General features: G+C 34.6%; 1 protein-coding gene across 2 annotated transcripts in view; it reads right to left on the reverse strand.

Moving 5' to 3' along the window:
* Atad5 (ATPase family AAA domain containing 5) overlaps positions 1 to 19947 on the reverse strand; it is a 55237-nt gene that overhangs the window by 6406 nt on the left and 28884 nt on the right. For both annotated transcript variants that reach the window (XM_076869399.1, XM_076869398.1), the window contains exons 15-19: positions 13142 to 13318; positions 12306 to 12439; positions 11639 to 11732; positions 9555 to 9619; positions 2038 to 2218 (exon numbers count right to left, since the gene is read on the reverse strand). In XM_076869399.1, the coding sequence (XP_076725514.1) occupies positions 2038 to 2218; positions 9555 to 9619; positions 11639 to 11732; positions 12306 to 12439; positions 13142 to 13318 (651 nt within the window). The remainder of the gene's footprint in view (positions 1 to 2037; positions 2219 to 9554; positions 9620 to 11638; positions 11733 to 12305; positions 12440 to 13141; positions 13319 to 19947) is intronic.

Below are 19947 nucleotides of genomic sequence, written 5' to 3' on the forward strand. Positions count from 1 at the left end.
AAGTTCTTTTTTTTAGCTTCAGGTGGACACAATATCTTTATTTTATTTTTATTTGGTGCTGAGGATTGAACCTAGTACCTCAAACATGCTAGGGAAGCACTCTACCACTGAGCCACAACCCTGGCCAGTGCTTTCTGAAGTTCTTAAGGGGGTGGGAGACATAGTTCAGTGGTATAGTGCTTGCCCAGTGCTTGATACCTAGTACTGCCAAAAAGAAAAAAAAAATCTTGGGTATGGCAGTTTATATCAAGTGGCATGGCAATTGTTATTATTAACTCATTTTTTTAAAATATTTTTTTTTAGTTGTAAGTGGACACAATACCTTTATTTTATTTATTTATATGTGGTGCTAAGGACTGAACCCAGTGCCTCACAGGTGCTAGGTGAACACTCTACCGCTGAGCTACAACCCCAGCCCCAATTCATTTATTTTTAATACCAGGATGTTTCTCGTTTTCTATTTATTACATTCACCTTTTGAGAAATAGTTAAAGCTATCAGCTTACATTGAATTAAACATCGAGGTATGTCTACTTTGAAAAAAAAATAATATGTAAAAATTCTGAGCTTATTAGAGGCAAAAAATTATAGGGCATTAATATTATAGAACTTCATTTTGGTTCTATTTAAATATGTATTTCTCAGATCAGAATCTGTACCTACATAACAGTGTCTATGGAGCATGGAAAGCACAAACTAGCAACTTCTTCAGGGAAGAAACATGGCTTACTCATGATAACACAGGACCTGGCACAGAGAAAGTATTCAATAAGTGTCTGTGCTTTGAGTTAAGTCACAATGAAGACTGAAAAGCAATAAGAAACAAAAGCATTTCTGAAATAAAGTTCTTGGGAAACACAGAATTACAGACTACTAAATAAGCTAAAAGGAAGCTTATTTACAATATAGTCACATAAAAAGAATGAGATGTATCTATATACACTGATATATTGACATCATCAATATGCCTTTTTAAAAAATTTTATTTATATGCAGTGTTGAGAATTGAACTTAGTGCTTCACACATGCTAGGCAAGTGCTCTACCACTGAGCCACAACTCTAGCCACCAATATGACTTTAATAAGTGAAAAAAGGAAGTTGCTAAGTAATAATTATAATTCTATTTATTTTATACCAAACATGTTTATAAACATATAAATAATAGCTTAGAAAATTAAACAATCAAATGTTTGAGGAGGTAGGAAATGGGAGGGATTTTGTTTTTTGCTTTGCAGTGTTGGAGATGGAATCTAAGTCCTTGCATATATTAGGCAAGTGCTTTACTACTGAGCTACAACCAGTTACTTTTTTGAGAGAGAGAGAGAGAGAGAGAGAGAGAGAGAGAGAGAGAGAGAACTTCTAATTTTCCAGATGAAGAAACAAGTTCAAAGAGGTAAACTGAATTTTGGAGGTTACGCAGAAAGGAGAGAATAGGCAGGTGAAGATCTATTTCTAGGATCAGTTTAATAATCTTACTTACTTACTTGTTTTCACAGACTTTTTTTTTTTTTTTTAAACATTTATTTTGTTTAGTACTTGGCGGACACAACATCTTTTGTTTGTACGTGGTGCTGAGGATCGAACCCGGGCCGCACGCATGCCAGGCGAGCGCGCTACCACTTGAGCCACATCCCCAGCCCCTTTTACTTACTTACTTGTAAAGTTTACAAAACTTCTCATGAGCAAAGCTGAGATATGTATATGTATTTTGAAGATTAGCATGATAACTAGATGGTCAAAATTTTTAGTCTTTCAAATATTTTGATATATATTTTAAAATTAGGTCCTGCCAGGTGTGGTGGTGCATGCCCATAATCTCAGCAATTTGGAGACTGAGGCAGAAGGATCACAAGTTTGAAGTCATCCTTGGCAATTCAGTAAGACCTTGCCTCAAAATAAAAGTAAAAATAGGGCTGGGAGTGTAGCTCAGTAGTAGAGTGCCCCTGGGTTAAATCCCTAGTACAACCACATAATATATAATACAGATAGACAGACAGTCTCATAATGGAAATTTCTCTTATAACATATGGACTTACGACAATGGGATAATGGCCTTTCTTCTAAAAATCCACCTCCGCTTCTAATCCAAAATTGTAGGTAAAGGATACTTTTTCTGATATCACAACCATTTGCAGTTAACAAGGTTACAAAGTCTTTTACATCAGTTCTGAAATTTTCAGTTAAACATATCATTTGTAGGTAGGTGGCAACATTTAGCTTAAAAACAGGGACAGAGTGAGAAAGAGAAACATGGTTAGTTGCAATTAATAGAAAAAATATAGCAATAATAAATCTAAACATTATCTAAAAGAAATTTTGCTATAGTTCACAATATTTTAAAGAACGAAATTGCTCTAAAACATATAAAGCAATATACCAAATGAAAGGCATATATACATATACTATTTCTATTTATTGTATATAATCCAGGATAGCCAGGAAACTTTTAAAGAAGGTTCTCCAATCTGAACACATTTTACAAATCTTGAAAAACCCTTAGGATTGTGTAATGGTATAGCTCAAGAGAATATTTCATAGCCATCAAAATTATGAATAGTATAACAACACTGAAAAACATATGATTTTTTAAAACTGCAATTAGGAAACTATCAACAAGTGCATAAAAGCATATATGTATTAGGTGTGGGGTGTGTACCTAAAATCCTAGCTTACTCTGGAGGCTGAGGCAGGAGGATCACAAATTCAAGGCCACCTTGGGGAACTTAGCAAGACTCTGATTCAAAATAAAAAAAAAAAAAAAGAGAGCTAAGGATTTAGCTCAGTGGTACATCATCCCTTGGTTCAATCCACGGTACTTCAAAAAAGGAAAAAGAAAAAAACATATATGTACGTAAATAAGAAATAAAAGGGGAAAAATCTAAAACATTTTATTTGTTATGAGTTAACAGACTCATAACGAATTCTTTCATTTTATTTAGTATTCCAGTAGTATGTATGGTTTATAAAATATATGTGTGTGCATATATGGACACATATATGTACAATTCTCTTTACATTGTTTCCTGTGGAAAAATTTTTTTTTACCTTGAAAAACTAAAAGAAATAAGTTGTACTTAAATTTCATAGATTTTATAAACCATTATTGCATTTTCACTATACTAAATAAGGCAAGTAAAAAAAAATCCCTTTGAAATGTTTACCTTTATTCTACAAATAAACATTTACTCTTGCATACTTCTGGGATTTATGTTTACCATAAACTGGGAATTCTATATCCAATACAGAGTAGTGAATACCAGGAAAACTTGGCCTGTGTAAATAACTATAAACTTATAATTAACTGCAAATAAATTAGCCACTTGAAAGTACAAGACAGTGAACAAAAGTAGACAAAACTGAAGAGGGATTCATTAAATGGCCCTGGGTGAATCCCCTCTACCCCTTTAATTATTTTTGAGGGAATGCTGCAGCAGGGTGGATAAAATTCAGAGAGCAACTCCCAGCTACTGACTTAAACAACCGGAGGACAAAGTCTGGAATGATTTCAGTGTTTGGAAAGAGAGGAAAGGATCCAGAAAGTAAAGAAACAGAAATTCTAGCCAACAGGAGGACTCAAATCTGGCCTCTCTAAAAGCAGCCCAGCTGAAACTACAGGGACCAAGCACAAATTTGTGCTGCAATAAACTGCAGGCACATAGTTGTTCAGAGGAACTATCAGGATCCTGGTATCCATAATATCATTCACAAAGTCCAGGAGGAAAATCTAAACAGACACATGAAAATTGGAAAAATAACCAATACTTTAGAGACATGCTAATCAAGAACAACTGAACACAAGACAATAAAGATATTAGAATAGGCAGATAAGGATTTTTTTTTATAGATAGTAAAATTGCCAATAATGGTGGCATACACCTGTAATCCCAGCTACTCATGAAGCTTGAGGAGGAATTTCAAGTTCTAGGCCAGCCCCAGCAATTCAGTGAGACCCTTTCTCAAAGTGAAAAACTTAAAAGGCTAGAATGTAGCTCCGTGGTACAGCACCCTGGATCCACTCAATCCCTAGGACCCTCCCCTTTTCCCCCCAAAGAATAAATTCTACAGGAGCATTAAAAACATAAAATACCTAAGAATAATTTAAAGAAAGGTTTATTAAAAACCTAAAAACCACCAATACTGTTTAAAAAAAATCAAAGATAAATAAATGGTGAACTCTACCATGTTCATTAACTGAAAAATTCAATATTGAGATGCCAGTTTTCTCTTAAATTGATTTATGAATGTAACATAATCCCCATCAAAATGCTGGAAGTCTTTTTTTTGGTATCAGGGATTAAACTCAGAGGTGCTTAACCACTGAGCTATATCCTCAGCCCTTTTTTTTTGGGTGGGGAGTACTGGGGATTGAACTCAGGGGCACTCAATCACTGAGCCACATCCCCAGCACTGTTTTGGACTTAAAAAAAAAAAAAAAGAAAAGAAAAGAAAAGTTCTTTTTTGTTTTTGTAGTTGTAGATGGACAGAATGCCTTTATTTTTATGTGGCACTAAGGCTCAAACCCAGTGCTTCACACATGCTAGACAAGTGCTCTGCTATTGAGCCACAGCCCCAACTCCCTATTTTGTATTTTATTTAGAGACAAGGTCTCACTGAGTTGCTTATTGCTGAGGCTGGCTTGGAACTTGCGATCTTCCTGCCTCAGCCTCCTGAGCTGCTGGGATTATAGGCATGTGCCACCAGACCCAGCTCTGGCAGTCTTTTTTAAAGTAAAAAACAAGTTAGAGGTAAGTTTACTGGTCACATGTGTGCTTGACATGCTTTAGGCCCTGGGTTCAAGCCCCAATACTTAAAAAAGAAAGAGCAAGGAACTTAGAAAAACCAAAACAACTTGAAGAATGACGAAACTCGGGAACAAACTATCAGATATCAACATTAACTATAAAGTCATCAAAATTAAGAAATATGGTAAAGACAGGTGTGGTAGCAAACACCTATAATCCTAGTACTAAGTGAAAAGGCTGAAGTGAGAGGATCTCTTAAGTCCAGGAGCCTGAGATCAAACTGAGTGAAACTCTGCCTTAAAGTTGGCAATAATGATAAATACATCAGTGCAGCCAAATAAATAATCCTGAAAGAGATCGACATGTGTGTACAGAACTAAAATTATTTTTTAATATACCAAAGCAATTAAATGGGGGAAAGTAGATTCTATTCAGTAAATAAGGGTAGGAACCGGTGGAAATCCATGAGAAAAGAGAAATTTTGACTTACTATCCTATGCCAATCACAGAATTTAATTTGAAATGGATGATAGACCTAAATGAGAAAACTAAAAATATTAAAAATATTTAAATATTAAAAAGATCTAAGAAATGTAAGGAATTATATTCATAATTGTATTGTATGCTATTAAAATCAGAAAAAATCAGATTTCATAACAAAGAAAACTAAGTGGTAAAATGGGACATTTTATACTGATAAAATCAACTGATCAAGAGAATATAGCTGGGGCTGGGGTTGTGGCTCAGTGGCAGAACGCTCGCCTAGCATGTGCGAGGCCCTGGGTTCAATCCTCAGCACCACATATAAATAAAGGTATTGTGTGCAACTACAACTAAAAAATAAACAAATATTTAAAAAAAAAAAAAAAAGAGAATATAGCAATCCCAAATATAAATGCATAAAACAGTAGAACTTTAAAATCTATGAAGCATCCCAGTGACTTGGGAGGCTGAGACAGGAAGATCACAAGTTCGAGGGCAGCCTCAGCAACTTAGTGAGACCCTGTCTCAAAATAAAAAAATGAAAAGGGCTGGTAATGTAGCTCAGTGGTAAAGTGCCCATAGGTTAGATGCCTAGCACCCCTGCCCCCCCCAAAAAATTTATGAAGCAAAACCTAATAGAATTAAAAAGAAAAATAGATAAATCCAGGGGCTGGGGTTGTGGCTCAGTGGTAGAACGCTTGCCTATCACGTGTGAGGCACTGGGTTCGAACCTCAGCACCACATATAAATAAATAAATAAAAGTCTAACAACAAATAAAATAATTTATACACACACACACATACACACACACACACACACACATATGTCTATAATCAAAGATCAAGTTTTAATGTCTTTCCCTCATCAAATGATTGAATAATAAGTAGTAGAAAGGCTAATGGCCATCCTAACAGGTGTGAGATGATATCTTATTGTGGTTTAATCTGCATTTCCCTAATGACTAGTGATAATCAACATCTCTTCATATACCTGTTGGCCATATGTATTGTTTTATTTTTTGGAGAAATGTTTATTCAAGTCACTGGCTCATTTTAAAAACCTGGTTGTTTATTTTGGTATTGAGTTGTAGGAATTCCTTATGGTTTGGCTCTTAATCCCTTATTAGATAGTTGATAAATTTAATGGAAATTCTGTACTTTGCTGTTCACTCTGTTGATTTTTTTCTCCACATTGCAGGAGCTATTTGATATAGCTCAGGTGCTCCCTCCATTGTGGTGCCATCTTCAATGAGGCCTTCACAAGAGCTGAGCAGAAGCTGGCACTATTCCATTGGACCTCCATACTTGGGAGCTAAATTAAACCTCCTTTCTTTATAAAATTACACAGCTTCAGATATTTCCTTATAATAACAGAAATCGATACACCAAGGACTCAATTTTACAAAATATGTGCAAAGTGTGTACAATTAAAATTATAAAATCTTGCTTATAGAAATTAACATCTCCCTTTATGAATCAGAAGACTCAATATTGTTTAATGTCAGTTTTACCAAAATTGATCTGTAAGTTTAATGCAATTCCTAGAATAAACTATAAAGCTGTAAAGCTGTTTCTAAAATTAATAGAGAAATGAATAAGATGTACAATAGCCAGAAAAATTCCGTAAAAAACAAATTTGGGGGCTGGGGTTGTGGCTCAGTGGTAGAGCACTTGCCTAGCATGTTGAGACACTGGGTTTGATCCTCAGCACCACATAAAAATAAATAAAATAAAGTCATGTCCATCTACAACTAAAAATTTTTTAAAAAATGACTTCATTAGAAGTAACCCATATGTCTATCAACAGGTGAAATGATAAACACACTGAGGTACATCTATGACAGAACACTGCTAATTTAAAAGGAAAAAAAAAAAAAAAAGAACAGACACATTACATGACTAAATATTAAAAAAAAGTTTTGGGATGAATAAACACCAACTATTACATACTACAAGATTCTAGCCAGGCACAGTGACACTCCTGTAATCCTAGAGGCTTGGGAGGCCAAAACAGGAGGATTACAACTTCAAAGCCAGCCTCAGTAATTTAGTGAGACCCCATCTCAAAATAAAATATAAAAATGGCTGAGGATGTGGCTCAGTGGTTAGTGCCCCTGGATTCCACCCCTGGTTTAAAAAAAAAAAAAAAAGATTTCATTTACATTAAATTCTATAATAAGCAAAACTACAGTGACAGAAAAACAGACTGGTAGTTGACAGGGCTTAGGAGTAGGGGAAGGGTCTAAACACAATGGAATCTTTGAGGTGATGTTCATTTTGTTCCTTTATTTATTTATTTAGAGAATTTTAATATTTATTTTTTTTTAGTTTTCGGTGGACACAACATCTTTGTATGTGGTGCTGAGGCTTGAACCCAGGCCGCACGCATGCCAGGGGAGCGTGCTACCGCTTGAGCCACATCCCCAGCTCACATTTATGATTCTACCAAAGCCTAAATTTAAGGAGAGCATGGATTACTAAAAACATCCATGTTTACGTTGCCTAATGCTTTTAAATTTCAATCCTATTGGTAACTACATATTTGTTTCTTCCTAAGATTATATATTCAACCACCCCCCTGTTGAAAATATTTCTTTTTTTAAAAGAGAGAGAGAGAGAGAGAGAGAGAGAGAGAGAGAAGAGAAGAGAGAAGAGAGAGAATTTTTTTTTTTAGTATTTATTTTTCAGTTTTTGGTGGACACAACATCTTTATTTTTATGTGGCGCTGAGGATTGAATCAAGCGCCCCGCGCATGCCAGGCAAGCATGTTACTGCTTGAGCCACATCCCCAGCCCTGTTGAAAATATTTCTAATCCTCTTACTCATTTTATACTTTGTCTGATCTCCTAACTTATATATTGATATCTATTTTCTTACATATTTTCCCAAGTACATTCTTGTGACTGACTCTTCAATGTGTGCTGACATTTACATTCACTCTCTAACAGAAACCCTATTGCAAAAGGACTTTTGTTCCTTTTTTTAAAGTCATAGTCTCATATATTGCCCAAATTGGCCCAGAATGCACATCAACCTCCCAAATAGCTAGAATTACTTGGTGTATGCTACCACACTACACTTAAAAATATGTTCAAATCTTGATGCACATTTCCTATAGCTACATTTTGTCAAACTCATTGAACCATACACTTAGAGTGAGTAAATTTTACTATTATGTAAATTATATTTCAATAAAGCTAATTAACAAAAACACAAACACAGATGAATAACACCACTGTGGCTAAAGTTAAAAAAAGACTGATAACTACAATTCTCATGAACAGACCTATTTGGCAGATTCTTTTTTTTTTTTTTTTTTTTTGGCAGCACTGGGATTAAAAACAGGGTATTCAACCATTATGCAATATCCCCAAGCCCTATTTAATTTTTGTTTTGAGACAGGATCTTGCTAAGTTGCCCAGGTTGGCCTTGCCATTCCCTGCCTCAGCCTCCTGAGTTGCTGGCATTAGAGATACATACCATTGTACCTGGTTTATCTGGCAGACTCCTAAACAATTAAACAAATACCTACTGCATATGACTCAACAATTCCACAAACAGAACAGCATGGATGAATCCAAAAAACCTGGTGTTGAATGAAAGAAGCTAGATACGAAAGGGTGCTTAATATTTGTTTCCTATTATTTGAAATTTCAAAACTAATCTCAATTAATAGACATTAACATGAAGAAGTTTTATGGGGTGAGAGAATTATTCTGTATCCAAATTATAGTGATGGTTTCATGAATCTATATAGGTATTAAAGATCATAGAACATAACACCCCAAAAAGTCAATTTCAATGTATGTCATTTTAAAATTACAGAATTTTTTTCCCAAAGGTTAAAAGAAAAAATAAACAAAGTGCAATGTTCATCAGTGAAGAAAACCAGAAAGGGAATAATGGTTACTTCTAGTGGGGAAGGTCATGCTGACCAAAAGGCCATTAGGAAGTTTAGAAGGTGATGGAAATGTTGTATATTTTGATCTCAGTGATGATTTTATTGGGCTTTTACATATGATAACATTCATTGAACAGTACATCTAAGAAAAGTTCAAATTTCAACTATATTCATATTTTCCCTTAATTAAATACTGTTATTGGTGGGGGGGGACCCAAATGAACATTTGAGTCCAGAAAAAATTTAATTATTTTTTAGAAATCTTTTTTTAAGGAAAAAAAAAGCCAGAAGTTCCCTAAAACTAACAAAAGTTGTAATATATCCCTTAGCAAACACATTTTTAAATTATGATATCTAAGTTTAATAAGAAACCACTTTTCACATAATTATGGTGTACAATCTATGATCATCAAAATTCAAAACTTACCAGAGAAGGAGTACTGAAATTGATTTCTTCAAAGCAGCCATCAAACAGTAAACTAAATGTTGGATCTACAGAAAAAAAAAAAAAAAAATTAAACATTAACACCATTAAGTAACTTTTCCCAGTTATACTTGTCTATCAAAATATTAAACATTTCATTAATAATGAAAGTACAGTAGTCTACCCTTAGCCATGGTTTTGCTTTCTGCAGTTTCAGTTACTTACAGTCAACGATGATCCAAAGATATTAAGTAGAAAACTGTAAAACTAAACAATTCATAAATTTTAAATTGCATGACATGATGAGTAATGTGATGAAATCTCAAGCTATCCTGCTTGAGAGATGAATCATCACTTCATTAGGTATACCCATGCTGTATATGCTTCCCTCCTGTTAGTCATTTAGTTCTCTTGGTTATCAAATTGATTTTTGTGGCTATCACAGCGCTTGCATTCAAATAACTCTTATTTTACTTAATAATGGTCCCAAAGTCCAAAGAGTAATTTTTTACAGTATATCATTGTAATTATTCTAATTGATTCTTTGTTGTTAATCTGTTACTGTGCTTACTTATAAATTTAACTTATTATATAGGGCTTGGTGCTACTTGAGATTTCAGGTATCCACTGGGGGTCTGGAAGTATCCTCAGCAGGTAAGGGGAGTCTACTGTACAATAATACCATGCACATCATTGATCCTTATGGAACTAACTTTCCATCTTGACCTAAAGTAATTATGATCTTCTAATTAAACTACCACCTTATGATGAACAGGATTTTTATAAATATTTTTAGAACATAATCACTGTTAAATGGGTCATCAATTTGTAGGTAAAATCTAAAACAAACACATTTTCCTATAAGTCTATGGCAGAGCTAGTCTCCTGAAAAATGCAACGAAACATATTAGACAAAAATGAAAATATAATATTTGTAATTTTTTTTAAAAGAAAGGAAATTGTATGAGTTTTGAAAACTATGCAATGCTAATTCCCGAGAAAGGAGATTCTGTTAGGTTGATGATAGCTTACTTTAGCTAAAATGTGCAATAATCCATATTGGAAGTGTCATAAGGGGCTTAAATTCAATGTTAAGTAACTGTAGAAACGACTAGAAAATGAGGTCTGCTGATCTAATTACAGATACAATGAAGAAGAAAGAAAATTATCTAATATTTTTTCCTACTATAACACTAGCTAATCCATAAATCTATCTGTGTTCCAGGCTGTAGTCAGCTTACTAAATATTTAATACTTAACATGGTTATCCAATATAGTACCTATTTTTAAAAAGTCATTGCTATTTGTGAAATAATACATTAGTTTTATAATTACTGAAGGTTGCAAATCATTTTTTTTTTTTTTCCAAATTTGAAGAATCCTTAAATTTAAAAGTAAAAATGGCCAGGTCCAGTGGCACATACCTCTGATCCCTATGGCTCAGGAGGCTGAGACAGGAGGATTGTAAATTCATTGCCTGTCTCAGCAATTTAGCAAGACCCTGTCTCAAAATAAAAAATAAAAGGGCTGGGGATGTTGCTCAGTGGTTAAGCATCCCTGGGTACAATCCCCAGTACCAAAAAAAAAAAAAAAAAAATGGCTGGGGTTGTAGCTCAGTGGTAGGGGACTTCCTAGAATATATGAGGCCCTGGGTTCAATCCCCAGGAACACATACACACACATACATAAACACACAGAAAAAGAAAAACATCTAGGAGTATCCCAATTTCAGAAAACAGACTGTATTTGACAAGAGTGTATGTGTGTGTGTGTGTGTGTGTGTGTGTACTGAATCTAGGGCACTGCACATACTAGGCAAGGACTTTACCACTGAGCTACATCAGAACCATGTACAGTATACATGTGTGTTCTTTTTGTTTTAGAGACAGGATCCTGCTATTTGCTCAGGCTGGCCGTGAATTCCAGGGTTTAAGATATCCACTTGCCTCAGTCTGTAGAGCAGCTGGGACTATAGGCACACATCACTATTTAGACCAGTCTACTCATTTTTAAAGGAACAAAATTAGAGGCTCTCTCAAACATTTTAACCAAAAGTAATTTTTTATACTAAAATCACTGTTACATACCACTTGTAGTAAGGATTACAGGTCGTTTCGTTGTTGCCATGAATGTTTTGATTGCATTCAAAAACCCAGCATCTTCATCAAAAATGACATCAACCTACAAACCATTTATTAGAATATTAACAAGTAACAAAATACTTACTGGATCTCAATTATGTATACATAGTAAAAATACTATACGCCTGTGAGAGACAAAATTTATTAATTTTTAAAAAAGTATTGTCAGCCCATGATGAAAGCTTATATCTTATACTATAAAATTTTTTTTGATTATCAAATATTAAACACCTGTCACCTGTAAGTAGATAGATGAAGGTCAGAAGAATTTCTATGATCATTAAATAATTAGTAACATTGAATTGCATTAATTATCTTCCTAAAAAAATTTAAGAGATAACAGTTTCATTTGCTTTAATCAAATAGACTGGCTTTCTTATCTATTTCATTTTATTTTTAATTACAAAAACATAGTATAGGCTGGGGATGGAGCTCAGTGATAGAGCACTTAGCTAGCCTGTGTAAGACCCTGAGTTCAATCCCCAGCACCATGGGAGGAATGAGAGAAAGAGAGAGAGAGAGAATGTGTGTGTGTGTGTGTGTGTATATATATATCTTTTTAAAGAAATTTTTACCCTGAGATGTCATGAATGTTGTACCTCTGTAAGCCTACCTCCTCAAAAAGAATAAGAGATGTTGCATTTTTCCTGTTGGGTTCTTCGGCTCCAAATTCTTTGATGTTTGAATTAGGTGCACTTGCAGATTTAGTCTGAGTAATTTGCTTCTGTTCCAAAGAATTTTTAATTCCTGAATAAATAAAATATTGCTATTTTAGGCAAAATCAACATTTTTTTTCTTATGGAGATGAACCCAGGGGCTTACACATACTAGGCAAGTGTTTTACCATTAAGCTACATCCTCAGTCCTTTACATTATTTTTTTTTTTTTTAATTTTGAGATGGTCATATTAAGTTACATAGACTGCCCTTGAACTTGAGGTAGTTCCTGAAACAGCTTCTCAAGTAAATAGCCAGTAAAATCAAACACAGTATAAGCATCTTCTGAAATCCTTATCAAAACTGAAACGGGACTGAGCTTGTGGCTCCATGGTAGAGCACTTGCCTTGCATGTATGAGGCCCTGGGTTTGAATCTCAGCACCACATTTAAATAAAATAAAGGTCTATTATAACTAAAATAAATATATATTAAAAAAAAAAAACTGAAACAGAACATTAAAACTTCTAAATGTAGATCCTTCAGTATAATTCAGCTTTCAATAACAGCAATAGGAACTCATGAAATATCTTCATATTTTTATATATCCGGATCATTAGTATTAAAAAATGCCAAGTTTGGGCTAGGGTTGTGGCTCAGTGGTACAGCATTTGCCTAGCATGTATAAGGCACTGGGTTTGATTCTCTGCACCGCATATAAATAAAGTCCATTGACAACTAAAAAAAAAAACATTAAAAAAAAGCCAAGTTTATTTGTCAATTTAATGATTTACCTTTATTACTTTCTAGAAGTTCTCCTATTTCTTCATTTTTTTGGGACTTGGAAGATACTTTAAAGTAATTTGCCAAAGTTTTAGGGGGAAGTCCTCGCTTCTGCCCATTACTTTTTGGTGATGATGGAGGAAGTTTCCTTGGTGAAGTAACAACTTTCTTAGGAGAGTTTAATTTTTCTGCACAAAACAAACCGTGTTTAAGGATAAACATTCTAAAACTATACAGATAGCAAAATTGTATATTTCTCCTTATCAGGTAAAAATCAAAGATACAGAAATTTTCTTTCATTCTTACATTCAAATGCTCAATACAAAAAAAAAATTACTATATTGTTACTTATGCCCACTATAGAGAAGGACAAACCAACCATTTGGAAAATGGAAAATTTGGAAAACACTCTTTTCCAAAGAAATACATATTTTTGAAACAAGTAATGATCATAATCCCTTTAGTAAGTTGCTCAACATTTGCTTGAGGTCAGAAGAGGATAGAGGAAAAATGACAACAGAACATAAATTTTATTGTTCAACTTCAGCTTATCCCTACTGTAAATTGACTTTAGAAGTAAGAAATATATACTTCTAAAGATGCTTTGGAGGATAGAGTTAAAAAAATTAATTACTGATCTCTACCCCAAAAGCCCCAAGGCATTATTATTAATTCCAGAGCATATGTTCTTTTTCTAAGTACCTTGATTTAGTCATTACATGTCCTAATTATTATCTAGACCCAGAGAAGGATCTTTCTCATTTACCCTCTTAGGTGCACAATTTCCAAAACCTATTTTTGGTTCCTCATTCAACACATCTTATTATGTCCCTTTCATACTAGTGGTTCTCAATAAACTGGGCTCAGTGGTACACACTTATTATCCCAGCTATTCAGGAGCCTGAGGCAGGAGAATCGTAAGTTCAAGACAAGCTTTAGCAACTTAGCAAGGCCTTGTCTCAAAATTAAAAATAAAATGGGCTGGAGATGTGGCTCAGTGGTAAAACACCCCTGGGTTCAATCCTTGATAACCCTCCAAAATACATAAATAAGTAATAAAAAATTAAAAAGTAATAGATATCTGGGGTTGGGGTTTGAGCGCCCAGTGTTAGAGCACCCGCCTCGCATGTGTGAGACTCTGGGTTCTATCCTCAGCACCATATAAAAATAAATAAGTGAAATAAAGGTGTTGTGTCCAACTACAACTAAAAAAAAAAAAAAATTATAGTGGTCACACCTGTATCCAGTTACTCAGGAGGCTGAGGAAAGAGGATGGCAAGTTTGAGGCCAGCCTGGGCAACTTAGCAAGACTGTCACAAAATAACAATTAGAAAGGGCATGAATGGGGGCTGGGGATGTGGCTCAAGCGGTAGCGCGCTTGCCTGGCATGCGTGGGGCGCTGGGTTCGATCCTCAGCACCACATAAAATAAAATAAAGATGTTGTATCCACCGAAAATTGAAAAATAAATATTAAAAAATTCTCTCTTAAAAAAAAAAAAAAGAAAAAGAAAAAGAAAAAGAAAGGGCATGGGGCTGGGGATGTGGCTCAAGTGGTAGCGCACTCGCCTGTCATGCCTACGGCCCGGGTTCGATCCTCAGCACCACATACAAAGATGTTGTGTCCGCCAATAGCTAAATAAATAAATAAATATTAAAAAAAAAAAAAGGATATGAAGTAGAGGGAATAGTATTTAAAAAAGAAAGAAAGAAAGAAAGGGCATGAATGTAGCTCAGAGGTAGAGCACTTGCCTAGCATGCACAAGGCCCTAGTTTCAAATGCCAGTATTATCACCATAGATAAAAAAAACACAAAAGTTACAGTGAAAAATATTTCTTTATAAAAAATAAGTATCAACTTATAAGAAACACTCTTTTGTTTGTATTTTTCTTTTCTTTCTTTTTCAGTGGCACTAGGGATTGAACCAAGGGACTTATGCATGGTGGGCAAGTGCTACATCCCAGCCCTGCCTCCCTGTCCTCTACCCCTTACTGAGGATCAAACCCAGGGCATCACACATGCCAGACAAGCACTCTACTAGTGAACCACAATGCCAGCCATTATTTTTCTTGTTTTGACACAGAACAAAGGTTGTTTGATCACAGTCTGAAGACTGATTTTAAAAAAAATACATACCAACTTTCATTTTAAGAAACTCAAATTACAAATTTTTAAATGTTAACATTATCTAAAATGTAAATGATATATATTCTTTGGAAACAATTTCCACATAAAAAAATCACCTACCTGAAGAAATAAGTAACTAGGTCTGGGACATCTTAAAATGCCAGAAAGCAAATATCAACAATTGCTGGGGCTAAGTCAAAAGGACACAGACCATTTAAAATAGTTTCTAGCTAGTCAAAGATGGGCATATATGAGCACCAGAAGAAAAAAGATATTATTCTAGTTCTAGTCAAGAAATGGTAACTGGAACCAGATTTACTGTCCTATCTGAAAAAAAACGGACATAATACATGAAACAACATTTTTTTTTTTTTTTTTAAGACTTTGGCTATCATCCAACAAAGGACAGTAAGCCCAAAAAACAAGATAAAAGCTAGGATTGCCCAAATTATTGCTTTGAGAGAATTTCCAAGCCACAGTGGGGAGGGAAAACCTAGTCCAGTTTTTCCTGTGTCGATGAGACTCTACCAGATGCCTGGGGAACAAAAAAAGACAGCTGATGCAAGGACAGCTCTGGACATCTACAGAGTCCCCAAGTCAAAAATTAAGTGGTGAAGAATCAGAGGAAATAATCTCTGGGACTAGATTTACCATCTGTCTGAAACAACAAGACTAGGAATAGTTTTTTTTTCCCTCCAGGTGGAGTTTTAAACATCATAATTAATGGCTAGAGTGCTCAAAAAGATTTGGCTTAAGTAATGGGACAAAATTAGCCCTAATCTAATGCTGCTGTTGAAATGCCTAATACAGCTTAAAAGACCTGAAAAGAACAAACTAACTGTTTCTAAGTAACTTAACTGCATCCCAGAACAAAGTTCAAGTATAGTTACAGGATACAACAAGATCTAGCAACCAACAAGGTAAGGTGTAAAAAGTCTGACACCCAGTCAAAATTATCAGCTATCCAAAGAAACAGAAAAATACAATCCATAATGAAGAAAAAAAGAAAAAACAATCAATCGAAAAACCAAATCAGAGACAATACAGATAACAGATATACATAGATTAAAAATATTAAAATAGTTACTGTAATTATACTCCTTATGTTCATAAACCTCTATGTCAATGTGGCACACACCTGTAATCCCAGCAACTCAGGAAGCTGAGGCAGGAGAATCGAATGTTCAAAGCCAGCCTCAGAAACTTGGTGAGGCCCTAAGCAATTAGCAGGACCGTGTCTCAAAATAAAAAATAAAAAAAACAGACTGGGGATGTGGTTCAGTGGCTGAACAACCTTGGGTTCAATCCCCAGTACAAAAAAACAAAACAAAACAAAAAAACTATATACTCTATGTATGTATAATATGTCAAAATGTGCTCTACTAAAAAGAGTATATCTAAAAGAACAAATGAAAAAAAAAAAAAAAAACTATTGGAAAGACTGAGTACATGTTAAATAGAAATACATTAGAGTAAAACAGACCCAAATAAAAAGTACAGAAATGGGCTGAGGATATAGCTCAGGTGGTAGCATTCTTGCCTTGCACGCACAAGGCCCTGAGTTTCATCCCCAACACCACAAAAAAAAAAAAAAAAAATTACAGAAATGAAAACTACACTATGGCACTGAAAGCATATTAGATACTACAGGAGAAAAGGTCTGTAAACTTGAGTAAATAGTAATAATTATTCAAACTGAAACACAAAGAGGATGAAGATTTAAAAATGAACAAAACATCACAGAGGCCAGGCACAGTGGTACACACCTATATTTCCAGTGACTAGAGAGGCTGAGGCAGGAGGATCGCAAGTTCCAGGCCAGCCTCAGCAACTTAGGGAGACCCTGTCTCAAAATAACAAATAAATATATATATATATATATATATATATATATATATTTATATATATATATAAAAAGACTGGAGATATTGGTCAGTAGTAAAGCACCTGGGGGTTCAATACTGTACCAAGAAAATAAAAATCACTGAGCTGTGAGACAACTACAAGAAGTCGAAGATATCTGTAATTAAGTTTCCAAAGGTGGAGAACAGAAAAAATATTTCAGGAAAGAATGGTTGAAATTTTCCAAGTTTACTGAAAACTATTAACCCATATATCAAAGAATCACAACACACCCAAACAAACAAAACATGCAGAAAATCACCAACGAACATCATAATCAAATAAATTAAAACTAGTGCTAGCACAGGAGTGCATGCCTGTAATCCCAGGGGCCAGGAAGGCTGAAGCAGGAGGACTGTGAGTTCAAAGCCAGCCTCAGCAATTTAACGAGGCCCTAAGCAACTCAGTGAGACCCTGTGTCTAAATAAAATACAAAAAAAAGGTCTGGGGGGGCTGGGATTGTGGCTCAGGAGTAAAGCACTCGCCTAGCAAGGGCGGGGCCCGGTTTCGATCCTCAGCACCACATAAAAAAAAAAAAAAAAAAAAAAAAAAGAAAGATATTGTGTTGTATCCATCTACACTAAAAAATAAATATTAAAAAAAAAAAAAAGTCTGGGATGTGGCTCAGTGGTGAAGTGCCCCTGGGTTAAATCCTTGATACCAAAAAAAAGAGAAAAAAGGAAAAAAAAAAAAAAAAACCTAGTGATAAAGAAAACAATTTTAAAACTGCAATGAATAATGAACACAAAGGACTGAAAAACATTAAATATATTAAAATCCATGAGTTCATAGTAATACCAACCCCCCCCCCCAAAAAAAAACCCTCCTTGGTCAATTTGGAGGTTGCTAGAATATCATTACTCTAAGAACAAGAAAATAAAAGAAAGAGCTGGTCATGATGCACATGCCTGTAATCCCAGTGGTTTGGGAGGCCAAGGCAGAAAGATAGCAAGTTCAAAGCCAGCCTTAGCATTTGAAAGTAAATGGATGGAACTGGAGACTGTCATGCTAAGTGAAATAAGCCAACCCAAAAAACCAAAGGCCCAGTGTTCTCTCTAATAAGCAGATGCTAACATATAATAAGTGGGGAGGCAGAGAAGATCATTGGATTAGACAAAGGGGAATGAAGGGGAAGAGACTGAGAATGGGAATAGGAAAGAAAGTAGGATGAACCTGACCTAACTTTCTTATGTTCATATATGAATATATGACCTGTGTAACTCCACATCATGTACAACCACAAGAATGGAAAGTTACACTGCATGCATGTATAGTAGTCAAAATACATTCTTTTCTTTTTCTTTTTAGTTGTAGATAGACACATTACCTTTATTTTATTTACTTATTTTTATGTGGTGCTGAGGATTGAACCCAGTGCCTTATACGTGCTAGTCAAGTGCTCTAACCCCAGCTCCCTCAAAATATATTCTGTTGTCACATATAACTAAAAAGAACAAGAACAACAACAAAAGGCCAGCCTAATCAATTTAGTGAGGATGTAAACAACCTAGTCAGACCTTGTCTCAAAATAAAAATTAAAAAGGGACGTGAAGGACTGGGGCTATAGCTCAGTGGCAGAGCACTTACCTGGCATCTGTGTGAGGAACTGGGTTCAGTTTGATTCTTAGCACAATATATAAATAAACAATAAAATAAAGGCATTCTGTTTATCTACAATCATAATTTTTTTTAAAGGGAGTTGGGGATGTAGCTCAGTGATAAAACACCCCTGGATTCAATCCCCAGGACAGAAAAATAAGAAAGAACCATTTTACAATATAGTTTATATCTATGAACTATATTTTAAAGTATCCAAATAGTTGACAAAGAATAGTGCTTCTCAGAATTCCCACTGATAAATGCAAAAAGGCTGAGAGAATTACAATATCATTTTAAAATCCCTAATAATAATTATTCCATTAGACAAAGATCATTAGTGGCTCTAAAGTACCATTAACTACAGGTAAGGGAGGTTATAGTATATGGGTCAGAATGAAAATACTTGAATTCATTGATTACTCTCAATATCACGAAGAAGGATGTGTGTTCTGCTGCTATGTCATAAGAAGTAGAAGCCTACCTATTCACATATGCCACACACAAAACAGAACCTGAATGTAATCAAGCCCCACTATCTAAAAACCAATTTATAAGAAATATAGGGAAGAGGAAAATGTTAACTGACACTGTGAGGATATAATCATTGCCAAGTCCAAACTGTGAGAAATCGGATGGCAAATGACAGGCTGTTCAACATATAAACAACATGAAAATAATGGGTCAGGGAATTGTTAAGGAGATTAAAAAAAAAAAAAATAAACCCACTAAATATAAGATATGAACCTTGTTTGGATCCTGATTTGAACAAACAATGTGAACAATAGGAAACTAAAATCAGTATAGTAGAGGATATTAAGTAATATATTGCATTTTGTTAGACCTGATTATGATACGATTGATATGTTTTTCAAAAAGCCTTTATTGATTAAAAGTATATGTGTGTGGCGGGGGCTGGGGTTATGGCTCAGTAGTAAGCTTTGCCTCACACGAGCGAGTCCCTGGGTTCAATCCTCAGCACTATACAAAAAAAAACTGATTGATTAATTAATTAATTAAAGGTAATGTGTCTTACTACAACTACAAAAAAAAAAAAAAATATTTAGGAAAACAGAAAGTATATGTGGGTAAAATTACATGAAGTCCCTCAGATTTATTTTGTTTTAAAATAGTCCAGGGGAAAAAACAAAACAAAACATGTTAATATGCAAGAAAAGATTTAAAATGAATGG

The sequence above is a fragment of the Callospermophilus lateralis genome, chromosome 11, assembly GCF_048772815.1.
Source record: "Callospermophilus lateralis isolate mCalLat2 chromosome 11, mCalLat2.hap1, whole genome shotgun sequence".
Classification (NCBI taxonomy): Eukaryota; Metazoa; Chordata; class Mammalia; order Rodentia; family Sciuridae; genus Callospermophilus; species Callospermophilus lateralis.